The sequence below is a fragment of the Lissotriton vulgaris genome, chromosome 7 (assembly GCF_964263255.1).
Source record: "Lissotriton vulgaris chromosome 7, aLisVul1.2, whole genome shotgun sequence".
NCBI lineage: Eukaryota > Metazoa > Chordata > Amphibia > Caudata > Salamandridae > Lissotriton > Lissotriton vulgaris.
Genome location: NC_141695.1, coordinates 1,063,895,200 through 1,063,919,393, shown reverse-complemented (window position 1 = coordinate 1,063,919,393; position 24,194 = coordinate 1,063,895,200). Strand labels below are relative to the sequence as shown.

General features: G+C 49.3%; 1 protein-coding gene across 2 annotated transcripts in view; it reads right to left on the bottom strand.

The window, feature by feature from the left end:
- LOC147702930 (F-box/LRR-repeat protein 3-like) overlaps positions 1-24,194 on the bottom strand; it is a 126,991-nt gene that overhangs the window by 45,850 nt on the left and 56,947 nt on the right. For both annotated transcript variants that reach the window (XM_086931516.1, XM_086931517.1), the window contains exon 3: positions 21,039-21,396. In XM_086931516.1, the coding sequence (XP_086787642.1) occupies positions 21,039-21,396 (358 nt within the window). The remainder of the gene's footprint in view (positions 1-21,038; positions 21,397-24,194) is intronic.

Here is a 24,194-nt window from a genome sequence, read left to right as displayed (position 1 = left end):
CATTCATACACCGAAAAATGACTACTTCCGTCCAAGCGATCACTTTTCTCTGACTGTACGGCCACAGTCTAACTGTAATTGCTACCTCAACTGGCGAAACGTCTTCCCTCTGACGGTCGGACGATCGCCTCAACTGATAGGTTACTTACACACAGTAAACGTACGACCAGCGTCCGCTACTCATTCACTCACTCTTACGCTCCCCCTATCATCGGTCTGTCGGGAAATCAATGGTACCTCATGACCCCCTTTCAATGGTAGACAAATTACTCTGGGTGTTCGATACACCCGAACCACTTAAGTCCTTCCCTGGAGCTTAAGATTTCATCCGGTTGCGCGCGCTCACAATCACACTACAGGCATTCAACTCCGCTTGACATTACAACACAGGAACAACATAAAACACCGCAATCTTACAACGCATGACCCTTATACTCACTCTCGACCGACTCTGCTGCTTTTTCTCTCGTCGCACCGTCAGCACCGTCTTCGGCTGCAATTCTTCTTCTGGTCGTCGATGACTAGGGACCTTGGGGTAAACTAAACCTGGCCTAGGTCGTCTTCCTCAAGAAGATAACCATCCTCTGCTACCAACTGCGGGGAATGAGATTTTGATATCAATTTATAATCAATTTAATTACTCATCTCATTCGTCAATTTTGGACCGTTTGGTATCTGTCATTGAGTAAAAGACAACCCCCGCATAGGTTAGATAAACCCCATAAACTGACGCCACTCTGAAGAACCACTTACAACTGATAAAGTTTGAAAGTTTTATATAAAAGTCAAATTTATATGCAAATACAATCCTCGCAGGATAAACCTCAAAGTATATAAAAGAATACAATATCAATTCCAGAATCAACAATTTACAGCATCGATGTGAAGTGGTTCCTTTGCGTCATCTACAGAAAGAGAAAAGTATCAAGTTAAATCTGTCCCTACTCTATACTAAGTGACATCCCTACTTCGCAAGTTCCTAACCTAAAAAGGTGTCAGCAGTTTGACTCCCAAAGAAGTTCAAACTCTCTTAGCCTCTAAAGGTAACTTAAGTTTAGGAAGCAGTACCCTCTCTGCCTACCCATCCGCTCTCTAAGGGTCCTCGGCCTACTGCTCTCTTGCGCTCTGATCTCTCTCAGCGCATCTGCTCAAGTCATCTACGCTCTTGCTCTCTATGATGACTTCCGCTCTGAGCTGTTCCTCCTCGCCTTCGCTAATTGCTATCTTCTCCCCGGGGTGCTGTCCCTAAAATACACAATCACAGTGTGGGTGAAACGCCCCTTGACGCCCACCACGGACTTTCCCCGATGATGTCAGCTTCTGGCTTCTTCCATTGCTTCATCTCTTTCGCCGTCCGTTAAGTTGACCTTCTTCTTTAGATGTCATCTTCATCTTCTTGTTGGCGACTTCTACGGACACTTTCAGATCAAAAGTCATATGAACTTAAACAAGACTTTTAACTTACACTGCGACTCTTTGACCCTTCTAGGTCCTGTGAATGGTCATTCAAAACAAGTCTCAAATTCTAAGCGCTTCTTATCACGTTCAGGCCATAAACCTCGTCCAGCGTTGTCACCCTAAATCTAGCAAGCGCTAGACTCTTTGGCTCGCATGTTCACATCAAAACTATTCACGACTCCTGTGAGCCCACTAAATTACATACAGCGGACTACACTTCTGCGAAGCCTTGGTCAGTCAGGTTAAAATCACAAATGACCTAAACCTTTCTAACATTCTTACAAAAAGCCTTCTACACAATATAACCTTTAACATATATATATTCGTACTTAGCAAAGCCTTGATTATCTGTAAATACATTGTACCTAGAATATATATATAATACATAGAGTACGAGGTTATATTCTTATTCGTTATATCGTCGTATGTATACTTTCTGCGCACTTCTCCACGTTACATTTCACGCCGTTTCTCCGTTTAAAGTTACACACATACATGAATTCTACTTTACACGTTTCTACATTTCGTAAGCATTTCTACACATTTCTACATCAGCCCACTACATATACGGGCCTTCTAAATCTAATGCATGTTCTAAAGTGAATACAGTTACATTTCCTATATTACTTTGGATTATATCGGTTATCCTTAGACTATAAGTGTCGACTTCACATTACGATATGCGTTTCATTCCTACGTTATACGACGTGCTTGTAAATATGGCCTATACATAATTTTTATTCAAATTTGCGCTCTCTCACCAACAGACCCAGCATGACCAGGATGGCAGTGCCACCCTGGTCCACCTGACAATGAAAGTTCCCTGCCGCAGCTAATAGTGCCGGTTCAGTACTGTGCTCTCTACGAAAGTGATTTTGTGAGGAATCCAAGACAGAATCTTATTTATATATCTTTCAAACATGTTTGCTGAGGCAGGCAGGAGTGAATTAGGGCGCCAATTTTTAAAAATCATCTGTCTCCTCATTCGGCTTTTTTAAAATAGGCATGACTATGGCTTCTTTCCAAATTTGAGGATAAACTCACATACACAATATCTGGTTATATACCCTTTTAATCAAGGCAGGGACCAACTGAACTTCCCTAGAGGGCAGGGATCCTCTGGGGAGCGGGATTTCGAAGGCATAAGGAAAGCTTTAAGTTGCCTCCATGTTTGGTGCAAACTGTTTTCGTAGAGTCTGCTCATGCCACACCACTGCAGGAGCACTTTAAGGTGCCCACACTCTGGCTACGTTCACTTCTTTGATATTATGTTTCTATTGTAATCAGTAATTGTGTTCTTTCTCCCACAGTGTCTTTGCTGCTTTTCAAGTCTATTATGGAACACCTAATGGAGGTGCCAATGTTTGGGGTAGGATTCGACCATCGATCCAAATCAGTTCATGGAATATTTAGACCAGCTGCTTTGTTATATCTACACACATCACTTCCTAGAGAGAATCCTGTCATTATGGTGCCTTTACAATGTAGCTTCTGGGGTGAAAATGCTGGACTCTAGTCATTTTCCTTAGGTGGCTAGTGAGGTACTGCTCTATGTATGTGTGGGAAATGTTTTTTATTAGAAAAAAATAATTCTTTATATAGGTTTGGTTCAATTAGCGTAACTAGGCAACAACAGCAAGCTGCATTTTAGAAGGTGCAAGTTTGGATGTTTTGGACAAGCATTTCTTTTTATTTGCATTTTCGACAATCATTGAAATTCAGTTGCAGCAATGGACTGTCTCTGAATGGGCAAAAGTATAATTTCTCTAGCTTCCTCAGATGAAGGAATGCTATGTTCCTGACCTTTGACCCTGCTTGCAGGGCTGGCCGCTCCACACACTGCACGGCTCCCGTGTGTTCCCAGGATTTCACCTCTGCTTCCGCTAGTTTGACGCTGCCCCTGCGCCATAAGTATTTTGTGTTTGCTGTTCTGTGCCCCTGCATCTGTTTGTGCCCACTGTTGCTCTGCCTGTTTCTTATTTTCATCTTGCTCTGCCCATGATTGTATTTTTCCCGCTCTGCCTATTTCTTATTTTCATTTCGCTCTGCCTTTGATTGTATTTTTTCCGCTTTGTGCCCCCCGCTCCCCACCGCTGCTCCCCTGCGGCCCACCCATTTTTCCTTCTGTACCCGCTTCCCCTACGCCCATTCGCCGCCCGCTCCCGCCTCCCAGCTGCTCCTCCCTCCCACTTGGCCATATATGAAGGAGACCGCCCGGTGGTGAGCTGTGACCTTTGACCCTGCTCACAGGGCCGGCCGCTCCACGCACCACACGGCTCCCTGTGTGTTCCCAGGACTTCACCGCTGCTTCCGCTAGTTTGACGCTGCCCCTGCGCCATAAGTATTTTGTGTTTGATGTTCTGTGCCCCTGCATCTGTTTATACCCACTGTTGCTCTGCCTGGTTTTTTTTTCATTTAGCTCTCCCCGTGATTGTATTTTTCCTGCTCTGCCTGTTTCTCTTATTTTCATTTTGCTCTGCGCGTGATTGTATTTTTCCCGCTTTGTGCCCCCCGCCGCTGCTCCCCTGCGGCCCGCCCCTTTTTCCTTCTGTGCCCGCTTCCCCTACGCCCATTTGCCGCCCCGTTCCCTCCTCCCTCCCACTTGCCCATATATGGAGGAGACTGCGCAGTGGTGAGCTGTGACCTTTGACCCTGCTCGCAGGGCCGGCCGCTCCACGCACCGCACGGCTCCCAGTGTGTTCCCAGGACTTCACCGCTGCTTCCGCTAGTTTGACGATGCCCCTGTGCCATAAGTATTTTGTGTTTGCTGTTCTGTGCCCTTGCATCTGTTTGTGCCCACTGTTGCGCTGCCTGTTTATTATTTTCATTTCGCTCTGCCCGGAAGTGTATATTTCCCACTCTGCCTGTTTCTTATTTTCATTTCGCTCTGCCCGTGATTGTATTTTTCCCGCTTTGTGCCCCCCCCACTTCCTGCTCCCCTCCGCTGCTCCCCTGCGCCCACGCCCCTTGTTCCTTCTTTACCTGCTTCCCCTACGTCCATTCGCTGCCCCGCTCCCGCCTCCCAGCTGTTCCTCCTTCCCACTTCGCCATATAGGGAGGAGATCGCGTGGAAGCGCAGCGGACGTGCGCAGCGGGCGCCCGATGACGCACTGAAGGCGCGCCAAGGCAAGCCCGCCTACGCCCGTCCACGCCTTGACTGTGCCCAGCGCTAGCCAGGACCCCTGGATGCCGCGGGACCCAGACCAACCGACTGACATACGACAGCGTCGCCCTCAACGCACTCAACACCGAACGACCGCCGCCTGCTACCAAGCCACCCCTAGACGCAACCACGGACCCTTCACCTCTCAAGCCTGCAATTTTCACCTGCCTAAGACCCCGTACCCCGCCCGCCAAAGCAAACAGCAACAACAACCACCTCAAGTGCATCCTCCTCAACACCTGCTCCGTCCACAAGCACGCCATCGAACTCTGGGACCTCCTCGACACAACAACACCTGATGTCGCCTTCCTCACGGAAACCTGGATGAACGCCTCCTCAGCCCCCAACATCGCCATAGCCATCCCGGACGGCTACAAAATCACCCGGAAGGACCGCATCAACAAAACAGGAGGAGGGATCGCCATCATCTACAGGAACACCATCAGCGTCACGACCAACGCCGAAGACACCATCTCCTCCGCCGAACACCTACACCTTCAGATCCACACCGACCCCCAGACCACCCTCAGAGAAACACTCATCTACAGACCACCGGGCCCAAGCACACAATTAAGTGAAACCATCGCCGACCTCATCAGCCCGTGCGCCCTAGCCTCACCAGAATACATCCTCCTAGGAGACCTGAACTTTCACCTGGAGAATAGCAACGACAACGCTACCACCACCCTGCTCGCCTACCTCGCCAACCTTGGACTCAAGCAACTGGTGGACACCCCCACACACCTCGCTGGCCACACCCTCGACGCCATCTTCTCCGCCAGTAACCACGTCGCCTTCAACCGCTCCACAGGACTACACTGGGCCGACCACAGCTGCATACACTTCACTTTCAAGAAGACTACATCTCACCACAACATGCACTGGATCCCCCGCAGATGCTGGAGCAAAATCACCACTGACCAGCTCACCACGTCACTGAGCCAGAAACCACCTGCCGACAATAATATACCCGACACCAACAACGCAGCTCTCACAGTGGATCACCAACTGCGCCAACAAACTCGCTCCATTGAAAACCCCCCACAGCAAGACCACCACCAGAAGACCCTCTTGGTTCACAGACGCCCTCAAAGCCACAAAGGGATCCTGCCGAACACTCGAAAAGACCTGGCACCAAGAACAGACGACTGAAAACTTGACAACCCTCAAAGCCGCCACCCGCGAACACCATCAGCAGATCCGGACCACCAAGAGGACATCATTCAAACAGCGACTGGACAACAACACCCATGACAGCAAGGAACTATTCAGCATCGTAAAAGAGCTCCCCAACACCAGCAACAACAACATCACCCCTTCGCAAGACCTCTGCAACTCCCTCGCCACGTTCTTCCACCGAAAAATCACAGACATACACGACAGCTTCAGACCCCAAACTCCACTTCTAGACACCAAACCAGCGACCACCCAACATCACCATCAACTCCTGGACCCCATCAGCAGTGAAGACACCATCCACGTCATGAGCACCATCCACTACGGCCCCCCCTCCGACCCATGCCCCCATCACATCTTCAACAAAGCTGGCACCACCATCGCACCGCACCTGCGGAACGTCATCAACAGCTCCTTCACGTCAGCAACCTTCCCTGACAGCTGGAAGCGCGCATAGATCAACGCCCTCCTGAAGAAACCCACAGCCGACCCCAAGGACCTCAAGAACTTCCGTCCCATCTCTCTTCTCCCCTTCCCGGCTAAAGTCATCGAGAAGACCATCAACAAACAGCTGAATGCTTTCCTCAAGGACAACAACGCGCTCGACCCCTCCCAGTCCAGATTCCGAGCCAACCACAGCACCGAGACCGCCCTCATCGCAGCCACCAACGACATCAGAACCCTGATAGACAATGGAGAAACAGCCGCCCTCATCCTTCTGGACCTCTCAGCAGCCTTTGACACCGTAGGCAACCGCATCCTAATACACCGCCTCAGCAACACTGAAATCCAAGGAAAGGCCCTGGAATGGATCACCTCGTTCCTCTCCGACAGAACCCAAAGAGTCCGCCTCCTTCCCTTCCGGTCCGCGGCCACCGAGATTATCTGCGGCGTACCTCAAGGGTCGTCACTCAGTCCAACACTCTTCAATATCTACATGAGCCCCCTCGCCACCATCGCACGAAAACACAACATCAACATCATCTCCTACGCCGACGACACCCAGCTGATACTCTCCCTCACCAAGGACCCAGCCACCTCCAAAACCAACTTCCAGGAAGGAATGAAAGAGGTAGCAGACTGGATGAATCGCAGCCATTTCAAGCTCAACTCAGACAAGACAGAGGTCCTCATCCACGGACAATCCCCATCTGCCTGGGACGACTCATGGTGGCCCTCGGCGCTGGGAACTGCACCAACACCCACGGACCTCGCACGCAACCTGGGTTTCATCCTGGACTCCTCCCTCTCGATGACCAAACCAGCAAACGCCGTCTCATCCTCATGCTTCAACACCCTGCGAATGCTCTGATAGATCTTCCGATGGATCCCCACCGAAACCAGAAGAACAGTCACCCAGGCCCTTGTCACCAGCCGACTGGACTAAGGGAACGCCCTATACGCAGGAACCACCGCCAAACTTCAGACTCGGCTCCAGCGCATACAAAACACCTCCGCACGTCTCATCCTCAACATACCTCGCCACAGCCACATATCCACCCACCTAAGAAACCTCCACTGCCTACCCGTCAACAAAAGGATCACGTTCAGACTGCTCACCCACGCACACAAAGCGTTCTACAACATGGGACCGACTACCTCAACAGCCGACTCTCATTCTACACCCCCACCCGCCAGCTTCTCTCCACCAGCCTCGCCCTCGCCATCGTCCCACGAATTCGCAGAACCACCTCTGGAGGAAGATCATTCTCCTACCTGGCAGCGAAGACCTGGAACTCCCTCCCCACTCACCTATGACTGACCCAGGACCATCTCTGCTTCAGGAAGCACCTCAAGACCTGGCTTTTCGAGCGGTAGCAGCGCCCCCCCAGCGCCTTGAGACCCTCACGGGTGAGTAGCACGCTTTATAAATGCATTGATTGATTAATTGAATGTGCAGCACACTCCATTGTAGTAAGTTGCATTTCTCATGTTTCAGGCCGATGGAAATTGTTTGGCAGTAGTTGTTTTAGAAATGTTCAATGGTTTATTGTGGAAATAATGTTTTCGTACCACCATGCTGCATAATAACATTGTATGAAATTGGGTGCTGTCGTTGTCTAAAATCTTATAAAGGATCTGCAAACATATGATTTTTGCCTTAAACTTATTGCACCCGATTCACAAAGGTAACTAACGGCCAGATTCATCAAGCTTAATTGCACTCGCAAAGGGCCAGATTCTGAGAATCTGGCCCTTTGCGAGTGCAATTTTTGCATTTGGGATTCATCATCCCAAATGCAAAATTCGCTAATAAAGAATTCGCACATTTGCGAGGAATTGCATTTAAGGAATCTCTATTTGAGATTCCTTAAATGCAATTCATGAACCATTTTAAAATTGCGAAATCGCAATTTTGGGCCGCTATTTACCGCGAGGTCAAACCTCGTGGTAAATAGCAAAAACTTCGTAAAATGCATTTAAATGCATTTTTCTAAGTTGCATGTTACACACACACATGTCCTTTGGACATGTGTATGCACAACACCAATGTAGATTACATTTCAGGGATGCTACAGGGTGTCCTTTGGACACCCCTGGCACCCTTGAAATCGCATCTTTATTTGCGATTAGCAATTTGCTAATCGCGAATAAGGAATGTGTAGGAATCGCAATTTATTTAGCGATTCCTACATTAATCCCGTTTTGCAAGTCCTTAATAGCGATTCCTTAATAATCGCTATTAAGGACTCGCAAAACGGCACTATGATGAATCTAGCTGCTATACTTTTGAGTAATGATCACTTTTGAGAAAGTTTACAACTTTTTAGTTATGCACAAAATCAGCGTGTCAGTTTACTCCAAAAGTTGGCCCACCTGGGGGCTTTTCATAAACTGCAGGTGCTATTCAAAAAGGTAACTTACAGTTTTGAGTCATTTACAGGTGTAATTTACTCTTCAACAGAACAGCCAGGTTTAAATAAGCACCGCTGACTATATAAATTGGTAGGTTGCTTTTGATTAAATCTGCTGTTGCGCTATGTTTCAAGTAGTGCTCTGCTGCATAAAGAAGAGCAAATCTGGGTCCCAGTACTTTAAAACACGTATGTATTTACATATTTGTTCAATGAGGTATTTTATTATGAACATTTGGAAGTAGGTTACAGGGTTATATGGCTGTTCCGTAGCCAGGTGAGGCAATTCGCAGTATTACAGTCATTTGATTGACGCATTTGCTATTCTTAAATCATGTACTCGCATAGGTATTCAAATAACTTGTGATTATTTACTTACTGCATGTTCACTTTCAATCATGGCAGTAACTGGGCGTTTAAGCCGTCCATCGATTCCGCATTTAAATAAATCGGCGTTGACCTCTAGATAGCAGTGTATGACTGCATGATCTAATATGTACCGTGCTGCAGAACTGCGATGTTTCTTACTTGATTTTTCTGCCACGTTGCAGGTAACATCGGCTCATGGCCAAACCTTCAGCTCACAAAGGTAAGTCATGTATGAGTCTGTGGCAAGCGTAGGTGCAACATTATGGGCGCTATTGGTAAGTAATTTACTGGGGGCATATTGCAATAATGGTGAAGCATTACATGAGATCTTCTCTCACGAAGTTCTTGCATCCATGCTTTACGTTTCCAATGTTTTGTGATAGACGTGGGGCGGTATCTCTTATTCGAGTATTCCCTGAGGAGATAACCTGCAGGGCACCCCCTCCCGAGTCTGATGACACCATTACCATTGCATTCACTAACGTAATAACAACACCCGTTATTTTCCGTTTAACATAACAGGAAACCCTCATAAGTAATACATTTTAATAATAAGTGAGTGGTGTAAATAAAAAAAAAGCATTGGCAAAGCCAATAAGTTGGATTTGAAGAGTGCTTGCTCGTACCATAAAGGCACACAGAGCATTCACACAGGGAAAAACATCCAGTGGTCCATGAAAGATACAGGAACTTTTGCACACGGGCCAACATAAAGCACACAGACCAAAGTGTCAGACAAACTGTCAGAGGGTCGGGAGACACAGGATGATTCGGGTTAACACAACACAGGACGATCTGCGGGAGGTCATGTGCCAAGGGCGCACGTCGTGATGTGCAGAGGGGAGAGCAGGCCATGTGCCCTAAGAGATCAAAGACTGATGTATACAAGGCAGCACAGGTAGATGAGAATCAGGACAGAAAAGGGGGACAGCCCTCAGGGTAGCACTGGTTGATGCATCTCAGGGTAGCCAGGGGAGAACTGGTTGGTGTACTTCAGGGGAGGACTGAGTGATTTATCTCAAGGGTGAAATGGGTGATGCCCCTCAGGGCAAAAGTGGTTGATGGTCCGCATGGATTTTGAAGAGAACTGGGTGACTTATTTCATGGGAGAACTGGGTGACGCCCCTCAGGGGAACAGTGACTGGGGTCCGAATGGCTTCTGGAGAGAAGTGGGTGATTTATTTCATAGGAGAACTGGGAGATGCCCCTGAGGGAACAGTGGCCGAGGGTCCGCATGGCTTCTATAGGGAAGTGGGAGATTTATTTCATGGGAGAACTGGGTGATGCGCCTCAGGGAAACAGTGGCTGGAGTCCGCATGGCTTCTGGAGAGAAGTGGGTGATTTATTTCATGGAAGAAGTGGGTGACGCCCCTGAGGGGACAGTGGCTGAGGGTCCGCATGGCTTCTGGAGAGATGTGGGTGGTTTATTTCATGGGAGAACTGGGTGGCACCCCTCAGAGGAATAGTGGCTGAGGGTCCGCATGGGTTCTATAGAGAAGTGGGTGATTTATTTCATGGGAGAACTGGGTGACACCCCTCAGGGCAAAAATAGCTGTCAGTCCGCAAGGATTTTGAAGAGAACTGGGTGATTTATTTAATGGGAGAACTGGGTGACACTCCTCAGGGGAACAGTGGCTGATGGTCCGCATGGCTTCGGGAGAGAAGTGGGTGATTTATTTCATGGGAGAACTGGGTGACACCCCTGAGGGGAACAGTGGCTGAGGGTCCGCATGGCTTCTGGAGAGATGTGGGTGGTTTATTTCATGGGAGAACTGGGTGTCACCCCTCAGGGGAACAGTGGCTGATGGTCCGCATGGATTCTGGAGAGAAGTGGGTGATATATTGCATGGGAGAAACAAATGACGCCCCTCAGGGGACAATGGTTGACGGTCCGCATGGCTTCTGGAGGAAAGCGGGTGCTTTATTTCATGGGTAAACTGGGTGACACCCCTCAGGGGAACAGTGGCTGATTGTCCGCATGGCTTCTGGATGGAAACGGGTGCTTTATTTCATGGTTAAACTGGGTGACATCCCTCAGTGGAACAGTGGCTGATGGTCCGCATGGCTTCCGGAGAGAAGTGGGTGATATATTTCATGGGAGAAACGGATGACGCCCCTCAGGGAAACAGTGGCTGATGGTATGCATGGATTCACTGGGTGATTTGCCTCAGTGGGCACTGGGGATGTGCTTCATTTGACTAATGTATGTTGTGCAAGAGGCAAACGATGGATATAGTGCATCATGGCTACACTCAGAGATGTACTATTCAGTGGCAAGGGACTGGCTGCATTATGGAGGCACTGGGTGATGCACAAAGGTTGTACAGGGTGAAGTACTATAAGGCCTCGGGTGAATGTGCTGCGGGTGAGCACAAGGTGATGACAGCTTTGTTTCATGCTGTCCATCTGAGGCATGGCCAGCTCATTTAGCCCTGGCTTAATTTCTTCATTTTGTGGGATTTTATTATTTTCCAACCTTTAAATGCAGGACTGTTTAGATACTGATTGCTGCTTATGCAAAGGGGCACATTCCAAGAATAGACAGTGTTTATATTGAGGCAGGGCTGGCAATTGTTGGAAAATGTGGCTGCGTGTCCAAGATATTTATTGAAATGCGACAGTTCCATTAGAAACCAATCAAGGAGGGAAAATAGAAAATCTTTCAAGGAAGCACTTGAGTTTTTATTTACGATGGGATACTTTTCTGGAAGATTTTTCAAACAAGTAAGGAAATTAGTATTTTCATGATGGTAGTGCTTTCATTTTATGGTTTACAGTTGTCAATAACTATGTTTTATTATAAGGAGATTGTTTTATCACTAGGGTTGGCCCTGTGGCTAATATGTATATTTAGCTAAAACCTAACTTTGTTATTGCGTTGATATGCTGTGTATTTGTGTAATGGTTTTGTTTAAATTAAACACTAAATAAGTAAACAAAAAACGAAAACAAAAAAAGGATTACAAGTAGCAGAATGCGAAACAAAAAAATATTTTGGAACACAGAGAAGGCAACTTTCAGGCTTTTTCCGATGTATTTATCTGAAGTACCAAGAAGGTAATAAGCTATTTTTGGTGACTACCATGTTTGAAATTAACAGTTTTGGACTGATACCTCTGTACACAGTTCAGACATACTAGCACAACTACAGTCTCTTTAAACACACATGCAGGCACACTTGAACAGCATCGAGAGGCGCCTTTAGCCAATCCTGCATTTGTCTGCTCTGTTTGCACGCTGGGAGTTCAGGTCCCTATTTTCAACTGCAAACCCACAACTACAACTGCCAGGATGTAGTGATCTATGGTAAAAAGCCAGAAGAGAGTGAAGATGCCACTCAAAATGTGAGCGAATTGATAGTTATGTACAGGAAATAGTGGGAAGAAAATTATTTTCCTCAATATTATGTTTGAAATATTGAAAATGTGAATTTGTGACTTCATTTTGGTTTGCTCCTTTAATCTGTTTGTGAGTGTATGTGTTGTCTATATGTATTTAATTAATCTCAGTTGTGAGACACACATTTTAACAAACGTGTCCCTCCATTTTAAGTACAATGTTTGCACAAACATTCGAGAATTTAGCCCTTCACACGTGTGCGCAGACAACCCTGCAATGAAGGGTTAAAGTATTCTCTGTTTATTTTGCAGTGAAAGTCTGAGCAAAAGAAGGGTCATGAGTGCTCGCTTTCACTTTTTTCATTTACCATTCTCCTCTCAAATGTCTTTATAGGTGGTGTGCACTTTGAATTTTGACAAGGCGCAACCAATGAAGTTGTAATGGTATGTGTAAAAGATAAGAGTTTCCTGAACCTTAATCTGACAATGCAGCCATGACCAAAATGGCTGATGTGTACACAGCCGTGGCCCGTCCAGGTAAGAGCGTTGGGGCAGTGGAGCCGGGTGATGGGGTATTTCGACAGACGACGAGGGAAAATAATTAATTATTTAAATTCCTCACATTCGTCTGTAGAATCCACTCCACCCCCCAAGTCGGCCCACCGCCCCACCACTCTTACCTGCACCGGCCGGGCAGTGTATTCCTCTCTGTTGATGCGACAAAGAATCTGTTGCCTGCATTGGAATATATATATTAATAGAGAACCAAAATGTAATTCCTGACGCATGACACTGACTTCAAATCCGATATTACCCCTGTCAAGCGTTAGCATAGGAATGCTGCTTTGTCGAAAAAAAGTTTTAATCACTTCCAACTATTTCATGTAATTTGTAGTTTACATGTAGAATATGTGTTACACTAACTTATTTTACAAATACACAACACATTATTTCAAATACATTGGGCAGATTGATCTGATAACTAATATTGTTTGGCACAATGCAAAAATCAGAAAGGTTTAGTCTATTCCCCTAGTTGTTGATGAGGAAATATACTTATGTAGAAGTATGTAGCCTTCACAGCATGAGAAAGACAAGGCAAAACATGTGGGCTTAATTAAAGAGGTTTGGTTAGTCAACTTCAATTAGTTGTATCTAGGTTTCCCAAAAAGGTATTTACAGACTACAAAATTGTCAAAATTCTGCTAGTAGAATGATGATGAAAGATCTTTTGAGAATAAAATAATTCCTGTTCCTCACAAATTCTAATGGCTTCTGGTTGCCCAATAATTATCTTTCAAACTTTGACATGTTGATTCATAAAGCTTTGTGGTCATCAAACCCCAAAATCAAAATAAGAGATGTGTTTCGAAGAATACTGTCTCCAGAAATAAGATCTACTTAACTCTTTCTGGTAACTAGGAAAGAGGGTTGGGCAAATTCTCACAACTCGCAAATATGCATATTTGTTTAGTACTACAAACGCCCTTAGTATACATGCTATATTATAGCCTTATAGCCCGCCGTAGAGGGCTATACCGGCTATTAAAGGCCCTCTCCAGCGTTAAAGGCCCCGAGCCGAAGTCGAGGGCCTTTAACAAGGGAGAGGGACTTTAATAGCGGTATAGCCCATCTACGAAGGGCTATAAGGCTATTAGAACATTCTGTCACTAGAGGACAGAATGGGGGGCGTGGCTTGGGCGCCGATGGCGATGGTCGCCTGAGAGCTCGGCTCCGGGACTGAGCCCGGGATTATCCTGTAAACCGGAGGCCGTGGGGCACCCTGACCCCCGCAAACTGTTGATCGACCTGGCGGGGACCTGCCGGGGCACTTGGCGCAGTCCGAACGTGTAATGACCCGGCGGAAAATCGAAGTTTGTGGAACCGTGGAGAGCGACCCAACATGGCGCCCGGACTTCATTGTCCCCTTGGCCGGGACCATTAGACTGGAGGAGCATCACTGGCAGTGGCGCACCCTCCACCCTTCCGTCTTCCTGTGATATGAGGGTCTGGATATCGGTCTGATTGGACTCTGGCAACGGGGATCGCACCTAGAGGGTTGGATGCCCTCGTTATAGCGGATCCCGGCACGCGGACGCCGGGAGGCCCTGGCCGTGGCACCCACTCCCTACACCGCATTTGGCTGCATCTCCCTGACCGACCCACTCCCATGGGAGGCACAACCCTTTGGCGCCACAAAGGATCCGGTGGAGTTGGTGACCCTCATTCCGGGACCTCATCAGCCAAACGGGCCTGCCCGACCTGGCGCCGATTGTCTCCACCTCCCCCTCGGTGCCCTCAGACGACGTGGTGGTGGCGCGAGCCGACGCTGAGAAGGTCCAGCAGGCCCTGGAGACGGGGATCACCGGTACTCGACCCGAAAACCGGTAACCGGGAGAGACATAGCCGGCGCCTGCGCTCGTGGCGCCTGTCCCTGGATCCACACTGTGTGCTTCCGGCGACATGGGGAAACCTAGGGGAACCAAGGGGACTACCCCAGCCGCCTCGGACTCGGAGACCCCGGACAAAGAGGAACGTGGAGACCCGGAGAGTTCTGGTGGTGCACCAATGCAACAGCAATTTGACCGCGTCTTGGAGGCGATTGCGACCACACGCTCAGCCCTCCAGCAGGACATTGCCCAGGTGGCGACGAGCCTAGGCCTCCTTAGAGCGGATCACTGCAAGCTTTCGGAGAGGGTCAAGGAAGTGGAGAGCTCGGTAAAAACTTTGGAGCCGGCGCAGCGAACCTTGGCCGCGACTATGAAGGATGCCCTGTCCCGGATCACTGCCCTGGAGCAGCGAGCGGAAGATGCGGAAGGCCGTAACAGGCGAAACAACATTCGTGTGGTGGGTCTGCCGGAGAAGATTGAGGATGGCGACATGGTGGCATACTTGGAAGCCTGGCTCCAAGACACGGTGGCCCCGGAGGGTCTGTCCTCCTTCTACACCCTGGAGCGAGCTCATGGAGTCCCAGCGAGGCCACCACAACAGGGACGTGCCCCGCGACCGGTGGTGGCACGGTTATTGCACTTTCGGGACAGAGATCTCATCCTCAATGCCGCCAGACATAATGGCCCATTCAAAGTGGCGAACAGCCAGGTGAACATCTTCCCGGATTACGCCTATGAAACCCAACGCAGGCGGTTTTCATTCTTGGCGGTCAAGCGCGAGCTCCGGAGCGAGGGCATCCAATACTCGCTCCTATTTCCTGCAAGACTCCGCATAATTGTCGATGACAAGACTCAATTCTTTGATACCCCGGAGGATGTCTGTAACTGGCTTGAACTCTATAGAGCTGGGAAAGATGGCTTTGGCTCCTCGTCTCAGCTGGTGGCGGAGCCGGAGCAGAGACGGCGGTCCAAAAGGATTCGGAGTCGCCGTGGCCGATCAGGTGGACCCTCAACTGCGGAGACATCGACGGAGCGGAAGGGAGTGCTGGAGGTGTTGTCTGCGCTGTCTGGCTCACGAGACGGTGCCATTGAAGAGGAAGCGGACCCTGGTGACGAGGGGGCACCGACGGACTCCGAGGAATCGGTGACTGATAGCGTCCACACGCCGGTGAGCACACCGAAATCGGTGGAGGACCTTCTGGATGGACAGGGTTAACGGGGTGAGCTACATCCATTTGGGTGGGAGCCCGAAACGGGGGTGGCGGGTACCGACGATTGATGCTGACTCCCGGAGAAGGGGGGGTGGGGTGCCTTACTATTGCCCCGAGGGTTTCTGGTACTGTTTTGGGCTTGCTTTAGTCCTGGTAGCCAGGGCATCGAGGGCCCACCGCCAACGCCCGGCCCGCACCTGGCCCTTAAGGCCTTCCTACGGTGGCGACCGCAGGATTAGGCGGGGACAGTGGGTTTTTGGAGGGTATGGTTTGGATGGGAACTAGATGGTGCTATTTGGGTCCTGTTCTGGGGAGGGTGGATGGGGGTTTGGTTCGAACTGGGGTTGTTAAGTTTTGGTTGGGGAAAATGGCCGCCATCAGTGCTGGGTTGATTGATGCTCTTTCTTTGTTGGGACCCGGATGGGGAGACTTTGCACGAACGACATGGGACAATGGCTGATGTTGCTAATGTGAAATGTATTACTTGGAACGTGCGGGGGCTCCACACCATGTCTAGGCGTCACAAAGTCCACGCTTATTTAGTGCGTAGGGGGGTACAAATAGCGCTGCTGCAGGAGACCCATCTGAACAAAGCGGAAGGGGCGGCGCTACAGCGTAGATGGAGGGGGCAGGTCTTCTGCACTTCGTACTCCGCGTATGCCAGAGGGGCGCTGATTTGGGTTAGAGCTGGGGTTCCCTTCCAGGTCACGAAAACAGTGATAGATCCAGAGGGGCGTTATGTGGCCATTTCGGGCACTTTAGGAGGGAGGGACCTAAACGTTTGCTGTGTGTACGCTCCCAATATAGACCAGATTGCCTTCCTTTCAAGATTATCGGGCTCGTTGGCCCACTTCTTCTCCGGGCCCCTCCTGCTCGGTGGAGATTTCAATTCAGTAGTGGATGTGGACACTGACCGTTCGCATCCGCCCCTCCCTGACTCTCCGCAACACCCCGCAACTAGGGACTACTCCTACTTCTCGGGCCTTCATGAGTTACACGTTAGACTGGACGGATTTCTTGGCTCGGCTGAACTGGTTTCAGCAGCGGCCCGGTCTGAATATTTGGCCAGGACCATCTCCGATCATAACCCCCTCCTGCTGGACCTTCGTTGGTTTCCGGGGGTGCCTGCGGTGCCCACCTGGAAGTTACGTCCCGAGATCCTTGAGGACAGCGTTTTCAAAGCGGACCTAGGAGATAAGATCTCGGAGTACTTCGCGTCCAATGGGGGCACCGCGAGCTCGAGAGCGCTAGAATGGGACGCTTTTAAGGTGGTGGTGAGGGGATACTGTATTTCCAAGAAGGTCGGCATGAGGCGAATTATCCTTGCCGACTTAGATACAGCTGACCGGAAACTCCGCGAGTTGGAACTCCGCCGCCCCGGGCGCCCTGAACTACAGGAACGCACGGCGGAGGCGAAGGAGGCGGTGGCGGCGGAGGTTGAACGGTTGCGCTGTTTCGACTACAAGGCCTACACGGTTAGGTCCCTCGCAGAGGGGGATAGGTCGACCACGTTGCTGGCATGGCTAGCCAACCCTACGCGCCAGTCCTCATTGACGACGTCCATGCGCATGACGGACGGGACCGTGGTACACACTCAGCCTGAGATTCTGAGCTGCTACCTGCACTACTACGAACGTTTGTACCTCAGTCGCTCAGTCAGAGACCCTGACCTGCTTGATAATTACCTACGGCCTCTGGAGCTCCAAACGGTGGAGCAGGATGTGGCGAAGGCCCTGGGGTCCGACATAGAACTAGGAGAGATCCGCAGCGCCATTAAAAAGATGGCGAGGAATAAGACCCCGGGCCTAGACGGCCTTCCTGTGGAATTTTATGTAGCTTTTGCTGATCTCCTAGCCCCGAGGTTATTAATAGGATATAGAGAGGCGAAGAGGCTTGGTCGGCTCCCAGGCTCGATGTGCGAGGCCTTAGTGGTTCCCCTTCTCAAGCCCGGAAGGGACTCGTCCGATCCGGGGTCTTACCGTCCCTTGTCAATGTTGACGGTAGACTATAAAATACTGAGCAGCATCTTGGCTTCGAGGCTGCTGGGTCACATGAGCTCTCTGGTACATGAGGACCAGGCTGGATTCATCCCCAGGCGCAATACGACCATGAACATCCGCAGGTTGTTCCGCTTGCTGGGAGAACCGCTCGTGGATGCCCCGTGCCCGGTAGTCCTATCGGTAGACTTAGAGAAGGCTTTTGACAGCCTGGAATGGGACTACCTGTGCACTGTGTTACGGAGGTTCGGCCTTGGCGAGGGCTTCATCAGATGGACCACGGTCCTGTATGCTTCTGCGTCGGCCAGGGTTCGGGCGGGCCCGCTAATTTCCTCATAATACCCGGTGGAGAGAGGCACGAGGCAGGGTTGTTCGTTATCCCCGCTTCTCTTTGCGCTGGCGGTGGAGCCACTTGCGCTGCACCTCCGATCGGGAGCCCATTATAATGGCTTGTGGACACCTTCAGGCCCACACTACGTTTCGCTGTATGCAGACGACCTGCTGCTCTTCCTTGAGGACCCGATTGCTGCCCTGCATGGAGCTGCGACGGAGCTCTCGGCGTTTGGGGAGGTCTCGGGCCTCCGGGTGAATTGGGCTAAGACCTGTCTTTTCCCGGTTCGCAAAGGAACCCCCAGCCCTGCTCTCAGTAGAGAGATTAGATGGGAACCTGACTGCTTTAAGTACCTGGGGGTGTACGTCTACCATGAACCGTCTGACCTCCTGGATGGGAACATTGCCCGCGGCACTCGAGCACTACGGGGCAGTATGGACTTCTGGGCTACACTACCGCTCTCGGTGGCAGGGCGGATCGCTTTGCTTAAAATGGTGGCACTTCCCCGGTTGCTGTATTATTTCCGAGCGCTGCCGATCTGGGTCCCACCGGCCACGTTTCGACTATTACGATCAATGATAGTCGGATTCCTCTGGGGCTCGGGCCGCCGAAGGGTGGCCCTCAGGACCCTGATGAGGCCGAAAGCCGAGGGTGGGCTTGCGGTGCCGGACTTTGAAAAGTACTACTTAGCGGCGCAGCTCCAGACCTTCACCCAGGAGATCGCCCGGGAATTCCGGGGCCCAGAGGATAGGAGAGGTGCGGGCATGGCCAGGCATGTTCTCTCCTTCATAGCGCTGCGACAACGTTTGGTCTTACAGGACTTGTCGCTAGAGGAGAAGACCGTTCGCCTGTGTTGGAACCGAGCTCACGCCCGGGGCCACCTGAGAATACCGTATGCGCCCGAAATACCTTTGGGGATGCTGACGGCCTTGCCCCATGGCGGTGATTGGTCACGGTTGGCAAACTGGGAGGACGCAGGCTTACAATTGGTAGGTGACCTCTACGAGGACGGGGCGCTCTTGCCCTTTCAGGAGCTCATTGATCGCTTCGAGGTTCCTCGTGGCGACTTTCTATTGCACTCGGCCCTAGCCCGAGCGATCCAGGCGCACTGGAAATGCGGGCAAGAGGAACCGCCTATGTCTCCGGTGTGCCAATACGTCATGATGTCTGCGGGTACGGTGAAGGCGGTCACTTGCCTCTACGTTAGACTGATCAATGAGGGGCTGGCCCCGCTCACTACTCTGAGAACCCGTTGGGAGGAGGACATTGGCAAGGAGATCCCGGAGACGACCTGGTCCCAACTGGTGCGGCGAGCCTGGAAGGGCACACGCCACACCCGTTTTCAATTGGTCCACTACTACGTACTCCATAGGGCATATCTGACCCCGGCGAAAATCCAACGATATTTTGCTACGAGCTCGGCGGACTGCCCCAGATGCCGGGCGCCGGAGGCAGACCTTCTCCACATGTTGTGGTCCTGCCCGGGATTGTCCTCCTATTGGATGGAAGTGGGGAAGACCCTGGAGGAGGTAACAGGGAGATCCTTATCGGTTGATGCGGCTGTGGGACTCCTACACTGGTTTCCACATACCCCCAAAAACAAAATTACTAGCAAATTCATCGATTTGGGGCTTCTCCTTGCTAAACGAGAGGTGACCAGGAACTGGAAGGCACGGGCTGGTCCGACAGGGAGCCGGTGGCACAGCGAACTCTTGAAGTGGGCAGCGGGGGAAAGCACACTGAGATACCAGCTAGCTAGGAGACAGCGTAACGAGAAGGCACAGGAGGCAGCGCTAGAATGGGAGACGTTAGTGCAGGCCCTCAGGGATTACTGCGCCCCCAGCGACTCTGAAAGTGAGGAAGCAGCTCGCCCCGAGTCCCGATAGACGATTGCACTTTGTAGCTCTGTTGTTTTCCTCATGGGTCCTCTCACAGATCCTAATGCGGTTGTTACCGTGCACTGATGGCGGGGTGGGGTAGGGATTACTTTGGTTCATAGTGTTTTGAGGGTGGGGTTTTCTTTTTGGGTTTTGTAGGCTTGTTTGGAAAAGCAGATGACGGACAGTGGATCATCCGGACCAGCTTCGCCTTCCCGCTGAGCCCCCCTTGAATTTCGCCGCCCGACTGTAAGGTTGTGGGCTGAATGGCTGTGTAAGAGTACATATTGCTGGGGGACGGAGGATTGCGTGTCATTGATTTTGTTTGATCCATAATGCTGGTCGAATATGTAACGATTTACTGATTCCTGCAATAAAAATATATTTAAAAAAAAAAAAAACTAGAGGACAGAATGTTCTAGCAAAAAAAAAACACCTTTTTGGCGTGAGGGGATTGGAATCCCCTCAGGCTCCCTGAAGCCTTTGTTCCCAGCCAGAGCTGTGAACAAAGAAACATTGGAATGTTGGAGCTCCAGGCTTATACCAGCCATTATAAGCCCAGAGCACTCCATTGTTTTCAATGGAGCTCCCAACATTCCAATGTTCTAATAGCTACTATAACTCTTAATTGAACAAGAAGTACTATGATGCTACCAGGTGCTACAGCTTAAGCAGAAACTTATACATGCATTCAATAATCAAGAAACCTATTAAAAATTTACATGTTGATTAGGGAATATTGCAGTATAATTGAAATAGATTCAGATTACAGTCGAATTCAAAACTGGAATGAAGTCATAAATGTATGTGGAATATTGTAAATGTTTTTAGAACTCTGGAATGAGGTCCTCATTTCAATATTTGCTTTCTTACCTTGAAGCTTACATATTGCAGATGGTTGGCATGCTTTTTGATAATTTGCTGAATGAGATCGGGGTGAGTGGACTTCAAGTAGGATGTGGCGGGCTGGTTAAGTTCAAATTCAAATTTCCTCCAGAGGTCAGGGATGTGAAACACTTCATTCCATCTCCGACATACAGATGCGGCCCGTGCGCGGTCCACCAGGGGCAAGTACTGAAATATCTGCAGAACTACATGGTGTGGAAGGCTCCCCCAGTCCATCCAGCAGGTTGATATTGAAGCATGGAACCCAGTTTTTTGTTTTTTCATTGTCTGTTTTACTTTGAGAACTTGACTGTCGATTGTAACCGTCACTCGACCTCTCTTCATTCTAAAAGCAATAAACATCAATTACGTTTTGCCATAACATTCTGAAAAAATAAGGTGACCGGCTTTATTTCATTATACTGCAGCCGTTATTGAGCAAAACAATTCATCGTTCCATCAGAAAAAAGCTTTCCTATAAATAGCAAAGAATCATCGTAGAATCACTAATGCAAGAAAAGTACTTAAAACCTCAGCCGAACATGGAATATTTATTTGATCAATGCAGAAAACTTTTTAAGGAATTAGAACACACACAAATATAACAGGGCACAGTCCTGTACCCAGTATGAGGGAAAGAAAAATGGAGAAAAATGTAGAAAACTAAATAGATTTTCAGGCAATAACTTGGAGCAGAAGGTGGCTTGCATCTTAATACATAGTACAGCAAGCTCAAAAAAGTCTGACTTTCCCATACAGTGCCGCAATTGTACCATTGTGTTTATATATTGCAGTCATTGGCGTTTTAAGATTGCTGTACTATGTATTAAGATGCAAGCCACATTCTGCTCCAAGTTATTGCCTGAAAATCTAAAATCTAATAAAATTCTGCATTGATCAAATAAATATTCCATGTTCGGCTGGACATCGGAAGTAAACTTATAGCACTCATTGTAGTGTATAAAGAATCATTTTGAATACCCCTTCTAAGCCTAGGAGCACTGTTCCTTGTAAAAATTAGTTACCCGCGGTCCAAAGCGATCCTATCGGGTCCCCTTGTTTGCTTAATTGAGACTTCGAGCAGTAGCAGCACCCCCCCCCTTCCCAGCGCCTTGAGACCCTCACGGGTGAGTAGCGCGCTCTATAAATGTCTTGATTGATTGATTGATTGAAAACCAAGAGGCTGAAAACATCTTTTGATGGTGAAAACAGATGTACTCAAGAAATATATATATATATGCAAGTACATGAAAATTACATTGGCGCCTAATATGATGTTGGTTCTTTTGACCAACATCGTCGGTTTCATCTCCGACCGGATGATATTTATTCAGCAGCTCAAATTGAAACTGGCTGGTCATTCCGGCTGGCTTGCGATGAGCTCAAGGAGCCAGTTGGCCAGTCAGAACCAGCCCGTAATCCAAATTGATGGTGGTTTACAGCATACGAATTACGATCCACGGTTTCCGGCAGGGTTTCCATGCTGGCCTTTACGACATGAAAACCCTGTTGGAAAACGTGTTTGGGTGCCCCTAGCTGGGCCCCCTTTTCTTTGTGGTCTCTGGTTGGTGGCTGAGTAGGCCCCTATGGTGCCCCCTGCTTATTGTTGCACCCCGTGGCAGGTACCTCTGCCTGCCATGGGGTGCAGGTATTAACACTACCTCACATTTCCCCATGAAAGCATGTACTACAGCCGGTTTATGGCTGTAACACCATGAGCGGTCGCATCATAATGAGGCAGTCGGTCCCGTTTCTGAGATGTGTCATCTGCTCAACATCGTAAGAGACCCTTAATGTTTACAGCAAGCACTTAGAAGAATGGACACCTTTAAGTCTTTGATGTACGTCTGAAGATTACACAACCATTTTAAAAATGTTTAATGTTTAAATTAGGGTGACTCAGAATTTCTGCCTAGTTACTAGTGAACGCTTTAGGAGTCTAAAATAGGTCAAGTTAGCAGACTGGCTATAGAAACAAGTATTTTAAGCTAGATACACTATGTATTATATCTCAGGGCCATATCTACCCACTCATTATCGGTATAGCTAAAGAGCTTCTCCAGCTATGCTTTTGGCTTTCTCTGGTGCAAGACCTTTCGGCAATATCCTCTTCAGTCTTCAGAAATCAGTTTCCAAAGAAGATTGAAGGCTGCCTGCATCAGCTCAAGATCAAAGCAACCTTAAGGGTCTGTAAAGGCGAATTCCTAATTCCTTCCACGCATTTTCAAGCAAGTCCTTGGAGCAGGGCTTAATTTGTGCCGGTGCTTTCCGGTGCTTAGCACCGGCACTTATTTATGAGGGCCGGGTCTACACACGTCTGTACGTCATATGGCATCGAGCATATAATTACCTCACTCAGTTACTGACTCCGTGCAGACAGTGTTCATTTAATCTCCCTAGTGATGAATCCCGGTAAAGAGTGTTGCTGCGGCTCCTGTCAGAGCTAATATTCATATGATCTGAATCAATCCAGACTGGTCCGGACTCCTATCATAAATATTTACTGCCAATATCCATATCGCATGCGCATTGCAAATCTGCCTTCGGCGCCACCGCCGGCCCTTACTTCAGTGTTGCCAGGAGAATAGGAGGACACTGATTGGCCTAGATTTAGTTTGACGGGGGTAGGCAGCAGCGTGCGCAGGTTTCTTTTTAGGATGCCACGCCCCGGCACACGAGTCAATAGCTGACGACGTTGAGGGCATACAGCAGCACCTGCAGACCAGGCCTATCAGTTAATAAAAAAGAAGTTCCCTGGCCAGTGGCCACCCACCACCAGTAACTGTAAGTAATAATTAGCCATGCTATGCTCATTTTTTTGTTGTTGAGCGTGGTGTTGTGACGGTTACCGTGGTAGCGCGCAAAATCTGAAGATTCCAGGATGCCCAGGGCCCTGGCCTACTGTACAAATTATGTCACGATGGGGCCGCCAGGGTTAAGTGAAAGGCCCTGCCCCTGATGTATCGTCCCATAAACACTTGGCGCTCTGTATGCAAATATATCAGCTTGAATTTATTTGTGGAGCATTAAAGCTAGAATGTCGGCGGTGGGCTCTGGGTGTCCGGCTCAAGAAGACACATGAGGGGTGGGGGCTCTCACTCTGGGAGTGCGTGCAGGGACTTCATAGCAGGGCCCATGGGGCGA